The 17172-nt window shown below is 38.2% G+C and overlaps 1 protein-coding gene across 1 annotated transcript; it reads left to right on the forward strand.

Annotated features, from left to right (window-relative positions):
- The first annotated feature begins 6268 nt into the window (after nt 1–6268).
- Nucleotides 6269–14862, forward strand: LOC117288467. The gene is made up of 9 exons (XM_033769344.1): nt 6269–6433; nt 7099–7227; nt 8456–8650; nt 9584–9683; nt 10009–10166; nt 11358–11513; nt 11878–12054; nt 13380–13427; nt 14524–14862. Exons 1-9 carry the CDS (start codon nt 6281–6283, stop codon nt 14728–14730), a joined length of 1323 nt encoding a protein of 440 aa, XP_033625235.1. The 5' UTR covers nt 6269–6280; the 3' UTR covers nt 14731–14862.
- The last annotated feature ends 2310 nt before the right edge of the window (nt 14863–17172 follow it).

Consider the following 17172-nt stretch of genomic DNA (forward strand, 5'->3'; position numbering starts at 1 on the left):
AATCGCAATCGAACAAACTGAAGAACAGCCGCCAGATTACTCTGACTGTTAGTGCTCATAGCTTATAACGCGACTGATAAAAGCAATTTGATAACCCTCAGAAGAGTTTTGAGTTGGACACACACTGGCATTTAATATATTATCTGAAACAAAATTCACAACCTGGCTTGACATTTTCGTCGATGCGGCCACTAACAAAATTAAAGAGTGCAGTGACTGTTTTTTATTTAATAGTGGGGTTGAGGATATTTGTTTGCGTGCGTTTGTGGGTGTGCGTGTGTTTTTTTAAAGCCATTTACTAGTTAGATTTGAATAATGTGTGTAAAATGGTTTGATGAAAAAAAAACTCCCACATAATTGGTAATTGCTCAAAAATAATTATTGGCATAAAAACCTTACTTGGTAACGAGATAATAGGGAGAGGTTGATGGTATTAAACATTGTGAGAAACGGCTCCCTCTGAAGTGACATAGTTTTCGTGAAAGAAGTAACTTTCCACGAATTTGATTTCGAGACCCCCGGTTTAGAATTTGAGGTCTCGAAATAAACCATCTAAATGCACACAACTTCGTGTGACAAGGTTTTGTTTTCTTTCATTATTATCTCGCAACTTCGACGACCAAATGAGTTCAAATTTGCACAGGTTTGTTATGTTATGCATGTGTTTAGATACACCAAGTGAGCAGACTGGTCTTTGACAATTACCAATAGTGTCCAGTGTCTTTAAAGGTTTTGTGTGCGTTTGGTAATGACTAACAAATAATGTCAATGCAAACCTCGTGTTAAGAAGTACAGCAGCTCTGGATAGTATAATGCATTTAGAGAAACATTTCACTTCGAAGTACTGAGACAATGGAAACATCACTTTTTATCCTCAACAATTTGGATAAGAAGCGTCACCGGCAATGCTTCTAAGATTATGTGTAGGCCTATTCCTATTTGGGATTATTCTTCTTGCATGCGTGGACATCATTCACATAGGCCTACTATTCCAATTTTTTGCGACACCTAAAAAAAGAAGACCATCTTTTGAAATGAAATGTTTACAGGTAAGGTTAGTTTTATTATATACATCTACTTTTATATAGGATTAAAACATTCGAAGGGTTCCAAATAACAAAGGTATATTTTGCTTTTAAATAAAAAAATACTAACCCTGACGTGTAGTCTTCATCAACGCAAACACTGAAAAATGCTTCGCACTTTTGGCAAAAAATAAATTTATCGCAACACACGGTAGTCTTGAAGCTTTGGAATCGGAACTCTAATGTGGCGTCTGGTCTGACTGGGACGCAAACCTGTATAAAACAAAAAGGAAATGGGATGTGCAATCAACCAACATGCCATCCAAGGACAAAACAAAAATGAAAAATAAAAGGACTCCATAGGGAAATTCCGGGTGCTCGGGAATTATGGGAAAATCTTAACCAGGGACAATGGAAAGAACAAAAGATGTCTCCACATATGGATGCATATTTTTGAGAATGTGTGTAAAAAAGAGGAATTGATTGGTAATTAATGAAAATAATTATTAGCATAAAGCCTTTCTTGGTGACGAGTAAATGGGGAGAGGTTGATGGTATAAAACATTGTGAGAAAAGGCTCCCTCTGAAGTGCGATAGTTTTCGAGAAAGAAGTAATTTTCCACGAATTTGATTTCGAAACCTCAGATTTAGAACTTGAGGTCTCGAAATCAATCATCTAAACGCACACAACTTCGTGTGACAAGGGTGTTTTTCTTTCATTATTATCTCGCAAGTTCGATTACCGATTGAGCTCAAATTTTCACAGGTTTGTTATTGTATGCATATGTTGTGAGAAACACCAACTGTGAGTGTGAAGGCTAGTCTTTGACAATTACCAATAGTGTCCACTGCCTTTAAAGGAACACGTTGCCTTGGATCGGCCGAGTTGGTCTTTGAAAAGCGTTTGTAACCGTTTGTTATAAAATGCATATGGGTAGAAAGATGTTGTAAAAGTAGAATACAATGATCCACACAAACATGCCTCGAAATTGCACGGTTTTCCTTTTACCTCGTCGTCTAACACGGTCGGCCATTTATGGGAGTCAAATTTTTGACTCCCATAAATGGCCGACCGTGTTAGTTCCCACAGTAAAAGGAAAACCACGCAATTTCGAGGCAAACTTGTGTGGATCATTGTATTCTACTTTTAAAACATCTTTCCAACCATACGCATTTTATAAAAAACAGGTACACAAGCTTTTTACAGACCAACTCGTCCGATCCAAGGCAACGTGTTCCTTTAAGTACGGGAACATCGTTTTGGGGACGGTACCTGATCTTTGTGTATATGCATTGCCCCAAAGGTACGACACCGTTGCGATAAGAAGTAGCCTTTATAAATACTTCAGGCTAACCTACATCAAACAGTGAGAGACTAAATCACTGCCAACAAATCGTCGGTGTTATCATTCAGGTCAAAATATTTCATACTTTACTTGATAACTACATACATCACCTGTGTTTTGTATACTTTTAGGGTGACTAATAATAGACAACGAAATCAACGAGACTAAAACAATCTTAAAGGCACTGGACGCGTTGGGTAATTGTCAAAGACTAGTATTCTCACATGGTGTATCCCAACATAATTATGCATAAATTAACAAATCTGTGAAAATTTGGGCTCAAAGAAGTTGCAAGAGATTAATGGAAGAAAAAACATCATTGTTTCAGAAATTTGCATGCTTTCAGTTTGCGTATAAAAGGTCAGGCCTGAAGTAATTATTACCGATAGGGTCCAAGTAATTTTCCAACCTACTTTTTGTAATGCACGAATTTTCAACAGATATAATCTTTATGAAAGTGGAGAATAAGTTAAAGGCAGTGGACACTATTGGTAATTACTCAAAATAATTATTAGCATAAAACCTTACTTGATAACGAGTAATGGGGAGAGGTTGATGGTACAAAACATTGTGAGAAATGGCTCCCTCTGAAGTGCCATAGTTTTCGAGAGAGAAGTAATTTTCCACGAATTTGATTTCGAAACCTCAGGTTTAGAACTTGAGGTCTCGAAATCAACCATCTAAACGCACACAACTGCGTGTGGCAAGGGTGTTTTTTCTTTCATTATTATCTCGCAACTTCGAGTACCAATTGAGCTCAAATTTTCACAGGTTTGTTATTTTATGCATGTGTTGAGATACATTAAGTGAGAAGACTGGTCTTTGACAATTACCAATAGTGTCCAGGGTCTTTAAAAGTCTCCAACCTCACGTTAAAACGGTGTAAAATTCAATTTTATCTGATTCTCCTTCATGACGAAATTTTAAACATGACAACATCAAACATAAAACCCCAAAGTGGGTCTGTACAATAAAAAGAGGAATTTGTTGTTCTGTCATCAGGTTTATTCCAATGCCGATTGGTTGAATATCATCAAAATTGAGAATTGAACAAACAAAAATCCATACAAAAACAGTAGACAATTATTTATTTGAAAGGTGACGCATTGAACGTTCTGACAACAAAACGCTTGAAGGGTATCAAAGTGTTCAAACACAATGGCATATATTACACCGTTTTAGACTTTTATAATACGAGACTTGTTTCCCCAATTTTTATTAAAATAATCTGTCTATTTGGAAAATTATCACAAAACTGAATTCATTGATTGAAGCCCCTCTTTTGAAAGCAACGTTGCAATTAAATACAGTGTAAAGCGCTGTGGTACCCTGTGTAAGAGCGCTCTGTAAAATGCCCGCTATTATTATTATTATTATTACATGGTTTAAACATCCAATTAGAAGAATGCACATTCACAACATCCCAAAAAACACTATGATGCGTGTCCTGTCCACGACGATAAGATTGGTGATTCTGTTCACAGTGTTCACCAGAGTATGGGCTCTTGTAAGCAAGACACTTGGCCATTACTGCTGTGTCCTTCGGAAGGGACGTAAAGCCGTTGGTCCCGGGTGTTGTGTAATGCACACGGACCCAGTTCACTTAACGAAGAGAAGGGGTCCGCCCAGGTGTTCCAAGTAGATTGACAGCATTATTGCGTCACAGCAAATGTGTTTACTATACATGGTGCTGTAAATGAATTGGTACCATAGTTCAAAACAATAACTTGCTGGAAAATGTTAAAGCGCCTTTAACGTCACTGAGTGATGGATACTAAGCGCTATTAAGATGCATTATTATTGTTGATTGAAAAAAATAGGATTTTTCATTTCCTTTTATTTCATTTTTTTAGCATCATATTTCGTGGCCCACAGCCCAAAATAATTGGATGTGATTTACAAACATTAAAATTAATAGCAATATGGAAATAGTAAAAACATTGAGAAAATTACAAGTAGGATTTAAACACATTAAAAAACACACAAATGGCTGGATGAGGTAAACAATCAATACATTCAGTCTCCTGACGATGATAGAGCAAGCTAGTCGAAACGTTGAGACCAATTTAAGAACTGACTCCGCGGTAGTTATACAGTTAAGTACGATAAGCTAAAAGTAGTAGTCCCAGCCAATTTTCTATACCCTACGCACAGGTAGTAGTTAAAAAGCAGGACAGTTCTTTTCAGAACTGGGAAGTTTCCCCAACATCCGATAAAGCTACGACCGCAGTAGTAGAATAAAGAAAGACAGTTCTCTCAACTCTACCTGGTAAGTAGATACACACATGGTGTTACCGCAACCAAATAATACAACCAATAAAACTACCTATAAACAACGATTTTTTGTTTACAACATGTACTCACCAGCAGTAAACTGACCAAACTCAGAAGCCTCATTTTTATGATACAACTGTCCATCCGGCTTGGTTGCATTTGAAACTCATTATGCCTCTGGTCTACAAATTCCGAACACTTTTTATCTTTTTTATCAAAGTTCAATTGCCTTCAGTTGACCTATAATGGACACCGAGCATCGATCACGGCCACAAACGGGTTAGTAAAAACCATTAGGAAACAAAAATGAAAAAATGAAAAAGTCGACCCAAAATACACTGAACACTCGACTGAGTCAAAACTTATAAATAAATGTCTACAAATTTCCACGTTAATTTTGACTCTTGGTTTTGATTAGCCCGTTTTGTAACTTTGCATTATGGTGGGAGTATTATCAGCAGATAATAGGTTCCGCGGTAGCACCGGTGGTTGACAACTCAATGTTTCGATCACTTGAATGCTCTGATCGTTTTTAGGAGGACGCCGGACTGTGTTATTGGATGCTACTTCTACTTCTACTTCACTACTCGGCAAAGTCCCAAGATGGGATATCACACCAAGATTACGCACGCGTTTGACCGATGAAGCAACTAAGGTAGATTAAGAGTGGATTTGAACTGGGAGAGCGGGGCAGTGACAACAGTGATAAGTTTTTGTCGCCACCCAACATCCAATATTTGTGAAGTAAAAAGCAATTGAATACGGCACTGCATATATAACAGTATGTAAAAAAAACTGATCGAACTTTTATTACTAATCAATGAAATCCGTCATCAATTATTTTTTTTCGAAAACAAATCTCAACCCGGATTCAAACCTGATGGTCCTTGCTCTATGAGACCAACGCCATGAGAACCCGGACGAATGATCTGTACACCCACAATTTAATAATACAAAAATATTGGAGGGTCTTGCACTTATTAGATTGTGTATTTAGCACGATATTGGCGTTCTGTGCTTCATGTTTTTAGGAGACTTGATAAATTAAGAGGCCGCTTTAGAGGTCACGTATGCCTACTTTATTTCTAGGGCTTCATAATTTGTGAAAACCGACAGCAAATCGGTTTGGGGCAAAGCACATTATGTTCGGAGGTGTTACTTTGTAGTACGCAGGCCTAACTTCAAGACGGCTGACCTTGAAGTTTGTACCTGCCCGCACTTAAAGGAACTCTGAAGTTTATTATCGACCAAAACAAGCAGAGTATGTTCGAAACGTCGGGCGAGGTCAAACCGGCTCTTCTCAGAGCCAACACTCACAAAAGAGATTTACGTGACATGGTTGTACCCGCAAGTTGACTATTTATTTATTGGTTCCTTCTATATTTGATTGGTTTTAAGAGGCTGAGAGACCTGAGTATTTCTTTCGTGTTTTTGAACATTTTGAGTTTGTAGCACCTGTCTGTGCGGATGGTAAGTTTGTTTGGTAAAATCACCCACAGAATAAGAATGTGCACCAGCCTGTAGTTCGTTCGTCTGTAGTAGCGCCCTCTATTGATGGTAGTTTTTGTGATTGGTGCAGCTAGTTGCTACCAATAAACAATTGATGGTTTGTGTTTATTCTTAACTGCAGTGAAAATGGACGAAAACAAGAGTAATTCAGACGCCATATTCAGGAATCAAGTGCTTGAAAGTTTCGCAACAGTTACATCCAAGTTGGCCGAGATTGAATTGAATGGAAGGGCTTCTACTGACGAGGTTTGGCATGAACCACGGAATGACAAACGGAAGGTGTTAATTTTGTTTACATAAAATTAGACACAGTTCTGGCGCTATAGCCCTACTCCCTTTTTTAAAAAACTTGATGGGTAAAACTAAAATGAATAATAATAATTATAATAATGTTGTTGTTATATTAATTATTTGTGTGGCCCTTGAATGTGTTCACACGTAGCTTCTATTGGCAATTGGATTGCCTCCCTGCAAGTAAATTCCAGCAGTTAAAAACTCTCTGTCTGGATATAAAGTATGACAAAAACGGAACATCCTGACTGATGAGGTTAAGGTTGATGGACCTTCTTTTGTACAGCTTCATTTGTTGGCTGTAGGCCCTGTTGCGAACAGAAGTTGACAAATCGAAAATTCTCAGGGTCCAAACCGAACCCTCAAGACCCCTGAGTATCTATCAGATCTCCTCACAGCCATGTGGTGACAGCCTTCTGTTCTGCTCTTACACGTATAAGTTGTATGCTAGTTCGACACTTAAAGTTAAACTGATAAATACAAATGGAAATGTAAAGCGTTTAGCACTAATTATTGCATGCTGAATCCCAACAATTTCACAAGTATGACACAGTTTCAGTTGGCATAAAAACCCAGCATTTACTTTTTAAAGCACAGCCACTATTAGTTACAATGACTTCCTTTTGAGAAGTTGTGTTTTTCTTATTTTGTAGATTTTTGCCCGGGTGCGATGTAATGTCATCACAGTTGGTGAGATCGACACAGTGAAGCAGCAGTTTGATGCAGAGTTGTTCCTTGGTGTGACATACAAAGAGCCTTTAGTAAAGGGACTCATAAGAGAGGTGAGACACTGAGATAAATGAGAGGTCCAGGAGCCGATTTCACAAAGCAATAAAGTTCACCGCAAGACAAATTGTCAGTTTTACCGAAGTAATTGTATTGTTATTTGCTTTTACATGTAAGATCAATCTTAGGCCGTCTTCGAAATGGCGCCTACGGCTAGATCAGTGTGTCTGCCAGTGTTGAACAATAGGCAGACGCCCACGATCTAGCCGTAGCTGTAGCCGAAGTCGCCGTTTTGTACATGGCCTCAGCTCTTGGTGAAATCGGCCCCAGGCCTCAAAACAACCATTGGCACTCACCACGGCAATTTTCATGGTATTGAATTACCATGGTGCCCTTTGCTTTTGGTGTGGTGCCAATATAATACAATTGGCCTTTAATAATTGAAGTGCCCTCACCAGATGAAAATTACTGTGCTCCTTTAAAGCCATTGGACACTTTCTGAACAGAACAAAAATTAAAAGTTCACAGATTTACAAATACGTTACAGGGTTTACAGAAGGTAATGGTGAAAGACTTCCCTTGAAATATTATTCCATGAAATGCTTTACTGTTTGAGAAAACATTGAAACAATTATTAATTCTCGATATATCGAGAATAACGGGTTTATTTTGAACACATGTCATGACACAGCGAAATGTGCGGAAACAAGGGTGGGTTTTCCCGTTATTTTCTCCCGACTCGGATGACCAATTGAGCCTAAATTTTCACAGGTTTGTTATTTTATAAGTTGTTAAACTTGAAGTGTGGGCCTTTGGACAATACTGTTAACCGCTGTAGTGCGATGGCTTCAATCAAACAAATTCAAGGCCTGGATGTCTAGAGTTTCCAGAAGAAAAGTTTGGCAGTGATCAAGGTTGAAAGGGGCATGGGAGAGAAGTTGTAGGATATATAGATTCATAAAATGGTAAAATACCACTAACAAATATATGTTTTAAAAGAGGATTCTCCGTTGATGTCTTCAAAGCTCCAACCGGTGCCCATTTTCATAAAGCCTGTAAGCACAAAAACTTGCTTAGCACAAAACAGATGTTTGCTTTGCGAAAATAGTTTACCAGCCAGAATACCATTCAGTTATCATTGCTGCGACTGGTACCCTGGTCACTTATTGCTTTATAGTCAAGAAATTTGCTAAGCAGAATTATAAAATTGAGCCTTGTTTGGAAAAGTTTTAAAGGATAAATCTTCATGTCTTTGAGATTTCAATGCTTGACTAAATGTTTCAGGATGTTGACTGGGATAAAATGTGGTCCCCGAGAATCGTCTTCACCAATGCGGAAGAAATCAAGAAAATGGAGTGTAAGCACAGAATAAAACCAGCCGATGATGAACACGGGGAACCAGACGTCTATTTTACGTATCGGCTGAGAGCCACATTCAAGACGTCCATGTACCTCAAGACATTCCCTGTGGACTTTCAGGTACGTGTAGTTCCTGCCACACCTCTACTAAAACTCTTTGCATTTAACGCACAGCCTACTCACACGAAAAGCAACCTAACCATTATTGCTTCGTTCTTCGTGTGTTGTGTTATGTACCGGTACATAAACCCAGTGCACTTATCTTAAAGAGAAGGGATTCACCCCGGTGTTCCTGGTTTGATTGGCTGCATATTGCGACTCAGCACCTGGCTGGGCCCAATTTCAAAGAGCTGCTAAGCACAAAATTTGCTTAGCATGAAATTTCTTCCCTGATAAAAACAGGATTACCAACCAAGTTTCCATTTGTTGCATATTGCTTGTTACTAGTATTCAGCTGTTGTTTGCTTATCCTGAAAATCACGTGGAAATTTGGTTTGTAATCCTGCTTTTATCAAGTAAGAAATTTCATGCTAACAAATTTTTGTGCTTAGCAGGTCTATGAAATTGGGCCCTGGTAAACCATTACATGGTACTAGTATATAAATACATGTAGGTCTTGTACTTCAACTTGTTGCTCGAAATACATTGTACGAACTTTGAGACGCCCATTGGGAGTAGATAAAGCGCTATATGAGAACTGCATATTATAATCATTTCCGCCATTTTGGAGTCAAAATTGTTCACCAACATCCCATTAGATTTTATGGAAATGGTGGACGCGCATTGTTTGGAAGCTGTGCACATTGTGTAAGGGGGTCTATAGAAATCAATAGACTCCCTTGCATTAGCACAAAACGCTACCAGTTACGCTGAGGTCACGCGTACAGATTTTATAAGCTACGTTAGTCCTCAGCTGTTTTAAAAAAAGTTTACCACCAGACAGCCACTGCTAACTACACTGTGTTAAATTATTATAAATACAGTTAGTGTAATAAATCAAGCAAATTTGTGTATTATTAAAATAGCTGTTTTGTTTGACCTTGAAAATTCCAGAAATTATCAATCAAGCTAATGTCTGACTGGCCAGAGACTGATGTGGAGTTTGTCAAGGATACCAACATTAAAGACTCCATTAGAATGGACACATTCTCAGGTAAATTTCTATTTTCTTATTCACACAGGCCTGTTTGCTTCGTCTTTAGAAGGGCAATGCACCAATGCATTATCTCCTTAGCAAAGGAGATAACATAAAGAAACTGTAAATTTAATTTGAGCATTTTAATGGCACCAATGACCAGGGAGCATGGAGGCAATCGTCTACACTGTAAGGCCATGTCCGAGCAGCGACTTTGGCTACGGCTAGATCGCGTCTGCTGCCTATTCTTCAACACTGGCACACGCGCTGATCTAGCCAATGCTGTAGTCGAAGTTGCCAATTCGGACTTGGCCTGCTTCTCATCTTACTCTTTAACGAACAGGAAGCCATGAGTGGGAGCTTATCCCAGCGGTGAGTGCTGCACCAATCAAAGGGAATCGAGAGGAATCCTCGTCCCATAGAGTGTATCCAGTCTATCATATCTCCATGTACGCCAAGAGGAAGGGACTCTACTACTTCTGGAATCTGACTTTGGTTTTGGTGAGAAAGTTTTATGATCTGCTTAAAGTGATTTTTTTTATAAATTTATTTATTTTGTTATTTGAAAATATGACAAAAAAACAAAGAAACACTACTTAAAGGCAGTGGACACTATTGGTAATTTCTCAAAATAATTATCAGCATAAAACCTCACTTGGTAACGAGTTATGGGGAGAGGTTGATAGTATAAAACATTGTGAGAAACGACTCCCTCTGATGTGACGTAGTTTTCGAGAAAGAAGTAATTTTTCACAAATTTGATTTTGAGACCTCAAGTTTAGAATTTGAGGTCTCGAAATCAAGCATCTGAAAGCACACAACTTCGTGTGACATAGTTATCTCGGAACTTCGGCAACCAATCGAGCTTAACTTTTCACAGGTTTGTTATTTTATGCATATGTTGAGATACACCAAGTGTAAATTTTAACTTTTTATTTTTTGTATGCCAGTCGCCAGACACAAGGCCTGAAGGTCACTTCAAGGTGTTGGCTACAATTTTCTTTTTTTCCCGGAGGCGGTTGCCACCTACTCCTAAAGCTGAAACAGGGTTACCCCTTTTACAGTCCATACGGATGTAGGTTTGGGTATCATCAGTCCGAAGCCTTGCCGATAGAGCAGAAAGCACTACCTCCCCAATTTTCGAAGCAAGTGTCACGACCGGGATTCGAACCCACACTCTGCTGATCAAACACCAGAGCTTGAATCCGGTGCTCTTTACTGCACGGCAATGACACGCCGGTTGCTGATAATATCCTTGTCGTTTGCATCCTTTGCTGTGGCTGCCGACCTAGGTCATTGTAAAGTTACTGTTGGTCACACAAAACATGAACACTGTCTGCAGCTATTGTTTCAGCTCTTAGTTAATACACCATTTGTGCTTTATAGATGTAAAAAGAAAGCCGCTTAGATGAAGTGCCTCACAGCCCTTCCGTGGCAAAACAGTCTAACTCGTATTACAACATTATTTGAGAAAAGCATGTTCAGAGATAAGCTGTTATGCCATAAAAAAGGAACGAAAGTGTAACGAAATGTTTAGATAGAACATGTTGTATTCTCATACATACAAAGTAAACCTTTGAAACTTTGAAATGTGAAAAGCACTAAATTGTCTTATATTAAAACAAATATGTTTTAGTTTGGCTGTTCTGCACTAGTCATTGAGAGTAAAGTATTTCCATCTTTCTTCTCCAGATGCTGATTATATCCTTGTCGTTTGCATCCTTTGCTGTGGCTGCCGACCAGCCTGAAGATCGGCTGAGTGTGACACTCACATTACTACTGACTGCTGTAGCCTTCAAATATGTCGCTGCACAGTCCCTTCCACCAATCTCATACCTCACACTTCTTGTAAGTAAAGGTCATAACAGGTCTGATAGATCAAAACATGCTTAGCACAGAACTACATTTGCTTAGCACAAAACTACTTATTGCTTAGCAAAAGCAAAAATAGGTTACCAGCCAGAAAACTATACAGTTACAGTTGCTGTGACTGGTAGCGTGATCAATTCTTGCTTTATAGCCAAGAAATTTGCTAAGCAGAATTTGTATGTAATTGGGCCCCGTTTGGAAAAAATTAAGCATAAATCCTTGTGTCCTCATGACCAACCAGAAGATAGGCTGAGTTTCGGTATGGTATGTCATAGTTCTAGTATTGAGCAATCATTCTTCATAACTATTAGTAAAGGTAATTGTCTTTTTCTTTTTTCTGTAGGACAAGTATGTGATATTTTGTCTGGTCTTCCAGTGTATCGCCGTCTGCCAGAATGCTGTTGCATCCGTCTTCACCACACCAGAGAGCATAATGCTCTTTGATACCATCTCAGCATGCGTTATGGTTGGGGTTCTTATTTTGGGACATCTTATAACGGTCATCTATTTGTACATAGCGGTAAGTGGTTTTGATTTGGATTCTAAGCACCTGGGTTCAATTTCATGGTGCTGCTTAATATTAAGCTAATTTCTGTGCTTACTATAGCAGAACATTGTGCTTGAGCGTAAGCGTATTTTAAGGTAAGCAAGAAAAGAAGACGGCCAGCTTGGGCGTCCACCTAGATATGCATTGTTACGCCATCCCTTTTCATAGAGCAACGGAAAGGTTAGCATGCCTTTTTCTGTGCTTATGGTTAGCAGCGATATGAAATGAAAATCATACAGTTACCTCATAATCGTCGGTTAAAGGCAGTGGACACTATTGGTAATTGTCAAAGACCAGTCTTCTCACTCGGTGTATCTCAACATATGCATAAAATAACAAACCTGTGAAAATTTGAGCTTGATTGGCCGTCGGAGTTGCAAGATAACTATGAAAGAAAAAAACACCCTTGTCACATAAGTTGTGTGCTTTCAGATGCCTGATTTCGAGACCTCAAATTCAAAACTTGATGTCTCAAAATTAAATTCGTGGAAAATTACTTCTTTCTCGAAAAATACGTTTCTTCAGAGTGAGCCGTTTCTCACAATGTTTTATACTATCAAACTCTCCCCATTACTCGTTATTATGTGAGATTTTATGCTGATAATTATTTTGAGTAATTACCAAGAGTGTCCACTGCCTTTAAGCAGCGCTATGAAACTGGGCTCTGGTTTTACATTAGAAAACAGTAGTCAGTCTAATAATTGGGTGTAACTCTGCTATTGCTCAACTCCAAAGAATCCCATGTTCACGACACACATGTGGAAGTTGATTGTTGTCAAGATCTGGCCTGGCACTTGCGAATACACTCCGTACTGAACACAAAAATGAAAAGACCCAGCACAGTTCAAAATTCAGTAGGTTTTGTTTTGATCAGGAGAATCTTTAAGTTAGAGCCATTAGAGCCTCTGAAAGGTGTGGTTATTTTTTTGTCAAGGTAGGAAAACTACAAAATGTCCTTTGGGGTCTTTCATGTTTCCGTCTGTTCTTTTATGGGTTTTCCCCTCTTGCCATACATGTGCGTTTGTGTATTTTTACGCTTGTTTACTGACTTAATTCATTGTTAAATTTTCTGTTTTTATAATGTTTAATATTAATATTTGTATCCGTCCTGTAATTGGCGCTTGTGCTGTTGGAAGTTGAATAAAATAAAATAAAAAATAACTGTTTGTTTACTTTGGTTTTGGAAATTTGCAGACCTACACACATGTACATGCACCTCATAGGAAACATTTGGGAAGGTTGTAGGTTGTGTATCTGTGAATTAACACTTTACTTGTTTATTTTTTTCTGGTTTACAGAACAGGAAGACACATAGTATAATACAAAATGCAATCAAGGAATATAAGGTAAGCGGGTTTTGATTTTTTAAGTTGCTCGATTTTAAAGATGGTGTCATAGATTTTTTTTTTTTTTCAACATAATGTTGATTTAAAAGCCAGGTTGTCAGTAAAGCGATGCCATTTGTCACCTGTGACAGTTTGATCTGATTACAATGTCAACCTGCTGGGAAAACGGCATCAAGTGTCATGGTATTGAACAACAAATCCATGTTATAAGTTTTGCTAGCATTTCTGAAGCTGACTCTGATGTGAGCCACATCCTTTTAGCCAACCCACAAGGCTCCGTTATCGGTCCTCTTTGATACCTTCACTGTGTACTTGAACCCTGTGTGCGATCACAACGTCAAATACCACCTGACACTATCCAATCCTACATGGTCTTCACTGACGTTCAAAACTGGTGAATCACAAACTAACATTATACAGAGCTGGAGAGAAAAATGAGGTCTTCACTGTTGCATCTTTCCTTCACCAGAAACATTTAAGTTGAGAGCTCCATTGCAATGAGCATGCATGTCACAAGTACATGAAAGTCCCTTACTTCAGATACATCTCAAAATTATGAAAATACCTTTTTTTTATTTATTTTTATTTTTATGCAAGTCGCCAGACACACAAGGCCTGAAGGCCACTTCAAGGTGTGGGCTACAATTATTTTCATCCAGAGGCCGTTGCCACCTACTCCTAGGGCTGAAACAGGGTTACCCCTTTTACAGTCCATACGGATGTAGGCTTGGTTATCATCAGTCTGAAGCCTGGCCTGTAGAGCAGAGAGCACTACCTCCCCAATTTTATTGTTATTCGAACCCACACTCTGCTGATCAAACAGCAGAGCTTGAATCCGGTGCTCTTAACCGCTCGGCCATGACACGACACAAACACGTGCCATGCTGCTGCTAAAGACCCCTCTAGGCTTGATGATTATAACTCTCTCCTCAACTGTACTAAAGCAAGCTGGTTGTTTGGGTTTGTGGACTGTGATCCTTCCATCCCCCTAATAAGTTGAAAGTGTTTTGATCAGAGTGAGCCAAGATTTGCTGCTCATTGTTCTTAACTTATGAGAAGTTTCTCAAAAAGATTGTTTTTATCTTCTTTCTCAAAGGAACTAAATGTGAAGATAGATAAGATGCGACAGGTCCGCAAAGAAGCAGAGAGGAAAAAGCAAGAAGTGAAGACTGTCCCCGCTGATGATGTACACAAGAAAACCAAGCGAGGAAAGAGGCTTAAAAGGAATAAGGTAGACGCTACTGATAAAAAGGAATTGCTGGGTGAAGGTTCAGAACCAAGTCAGTACTCAGGTGAGCAATAAAGATTTTTCTTGAAACCAAGGCAGTGATTTGGGTTAGAATTAAATTAAGGCTTCACCCGTGTCTTTTGAAATATTTGCTTACATACAGGAAAGCAATAAAGTCACTGGACACTATTAGTAATTACTCAAAATAGTTGTTAGCATAAAAACTTACTTGGTTACCTGTTGATAGTAAAAACATTGTGAGAAATGGCTCCCTCTGAAGTAACATAGTTTTTGTGAAGGAAATAAGTTCCCACTAAAATATTTGAATTGATTTAGAATCCAAGGCAGCTGAAAGCACACAACTTTGTGTGACAAGGGTGTTTTATCTTTTATTATTATCTCGCAACTTTGATGACCAATTGAGTCCAAATTTTCACAGGTTTGTAATTTTATGCATGTGTTGAGATACACCAAGTGAGAATACTGGTCATTGACAATTACCAATAGTGGCCACTGTCCAGATGGGACCCTATTGTTTTTACAAATATGAATCTATGGTTTAGAAAAACATCTTATGCTTTGTATCTGTTTAACTTCTTGTACATAGCTTAAACTCATGAAGTGCTAGGGTCATACATGTATGATCTATTTTATGTACTAGAAAAGTGCCATTATTGTGTATGTATTAACTATTTTATGTACATATCAAGTGTCTTCAATCGTGTACAACTCATAGAACACATCATCACTAGTGAGCATCATCACTCAAGAAATACTATTAACTTTGGGATGTACCGATGCAAGACAAATCGGCAAGATACATTTTGTTTTGTGAGAAACACTTAAAAAAAATAAATTTATACAATTTTGAAAAACTTAAAAAAGGTTGACATTTGATGTTCAAAACACTGAAAAAGGTGGGCACTATAAGTGTAAACTTAGTCTGTGTCCGAAACGTCGACTTCGGCTCGGCTACGGCTAGAATTCCTAGCGTGTCTGCCTACTCATTAACACTGGCAGACGCGCTGATCTAGCCCTAGCTGTAGCCAAAGTCACTGTTTCAGACTTAGCCCAACACAGGGAAGAAATGAAGTAGCTACATGTAAGACCGTAGACCTTTATCATGCTACCTCCATCTTGGTCATGTTCCTCGTTTGAATAACAATAATGAATGCTAATAATCATTTTGCAAATAAGAACCAGACTATTTTGTTCTTCCAGCCTCGGTTTGGTAACATTGATAGTAATGGGAGAAATTCAAGATGGCTGCACCATGAAAAAAGTCTATAGCGTTGAGTTACCTATGTGATGGTAACTGAAACTTTTTAGGTCCAGTGCAAATTGGTCCTAAGTTAGAGGCTTTTTAATGTAGCAATTGAATAATAATTTAACAGCAATTATATTTGTTTGTAAAAATTACAAATCCACCTTAAAAATTGATGCTGAAGGTCAGTCTTTCAGACGGTGAAGTGATTGTCGAGTTGAGTCTTTCAAGGATTAGATTGCACACTAATACCGTCCAAGTATTAGATGGTATATACTACATGTATGTTCATCAGGTTTTAAAGGCAGTGGACACTATTGGTAATTACTAAAAATAATTATTAGCATAAAACCTTTCTTGGTGACGAGTAGTGGGGAGAGGTTGATGGAATAAAACATTGTGAGAAACGGCTCCCTCTGAAGTGCCATAGTTCTTGAGAAAGAAGTAATTTTCCACTAACTTGATTTTGAGACCTCAGATTTAGAACTTGAGGTCTCGAAATCAACCATCTAAACGCACACAACTTCGTGTGACAAGGGTGTTTTTTCTTTCATTATTATCTCGCAACTTCGAAGACCGATTGAGCTCAAATTTTCACTGGTTAGTTATTTTATGCATATGTTTAGATACACCAACTGTGAAAGCTAGTCTTTGACAATTACCAATAGTGTCCACTGCCTTTAATGCAGCAATTGAATAATAATTTATTAGCAATTATATTTGTTTGTAAAAGTTACAAATCCACCTTAAAAATTGGTGCTGAGGGTCAGTCTTTCAGATGGTGAAGTGATTGTCGAGTTGAGTCTTTCAAGGATTAGATTGCACATGATGAAGTAGTTTTTTGCCACGGTTGTTGCTACGAAAGCTGATGCAGTTTTTATGTAATAAGTTAGTCTTTAAGTACTACTAATACCGTCCAAGTTTTATATGGTATATGTTCATCAGGTTTTAATGAAATAATTGAAAAGAGTCTGAAAAACAGAAGAGTAGGTATCATGAGTGATCATTTCCTCAAGATTGTGAGGAAAATAAATTGTGTGTGAATCAGCATTTACTCCTATAGCAAGTAGCGATATTATAGAAATTTAAGAATCATCATTTGATGCAAATTATATTATGCAATGTTTAAAATATTTGCAGTTTTGTTAAGTGACAGTTAATACGTGATTCTACAGCCTTCTGAGGGTTAGATCGTACGTGTTCATATGAGAAGGAAAGAGTGTGAAAAAAACAGAAGAGTAGGCTTTAGTGAT

This window comes from Asterias rubens, chromosome 3, assembly GCF_902459465.1.
Source record: "Asterias rubens chromosome 3, eAstRub1.3, whole genome shotgun sequence".
Lineage (NCBI taxonomy): Eukaryota > Metazoa > Echinodermata > Asteroidea > Forcipulatida > Asteriidae > Asterias > Asterias rubens.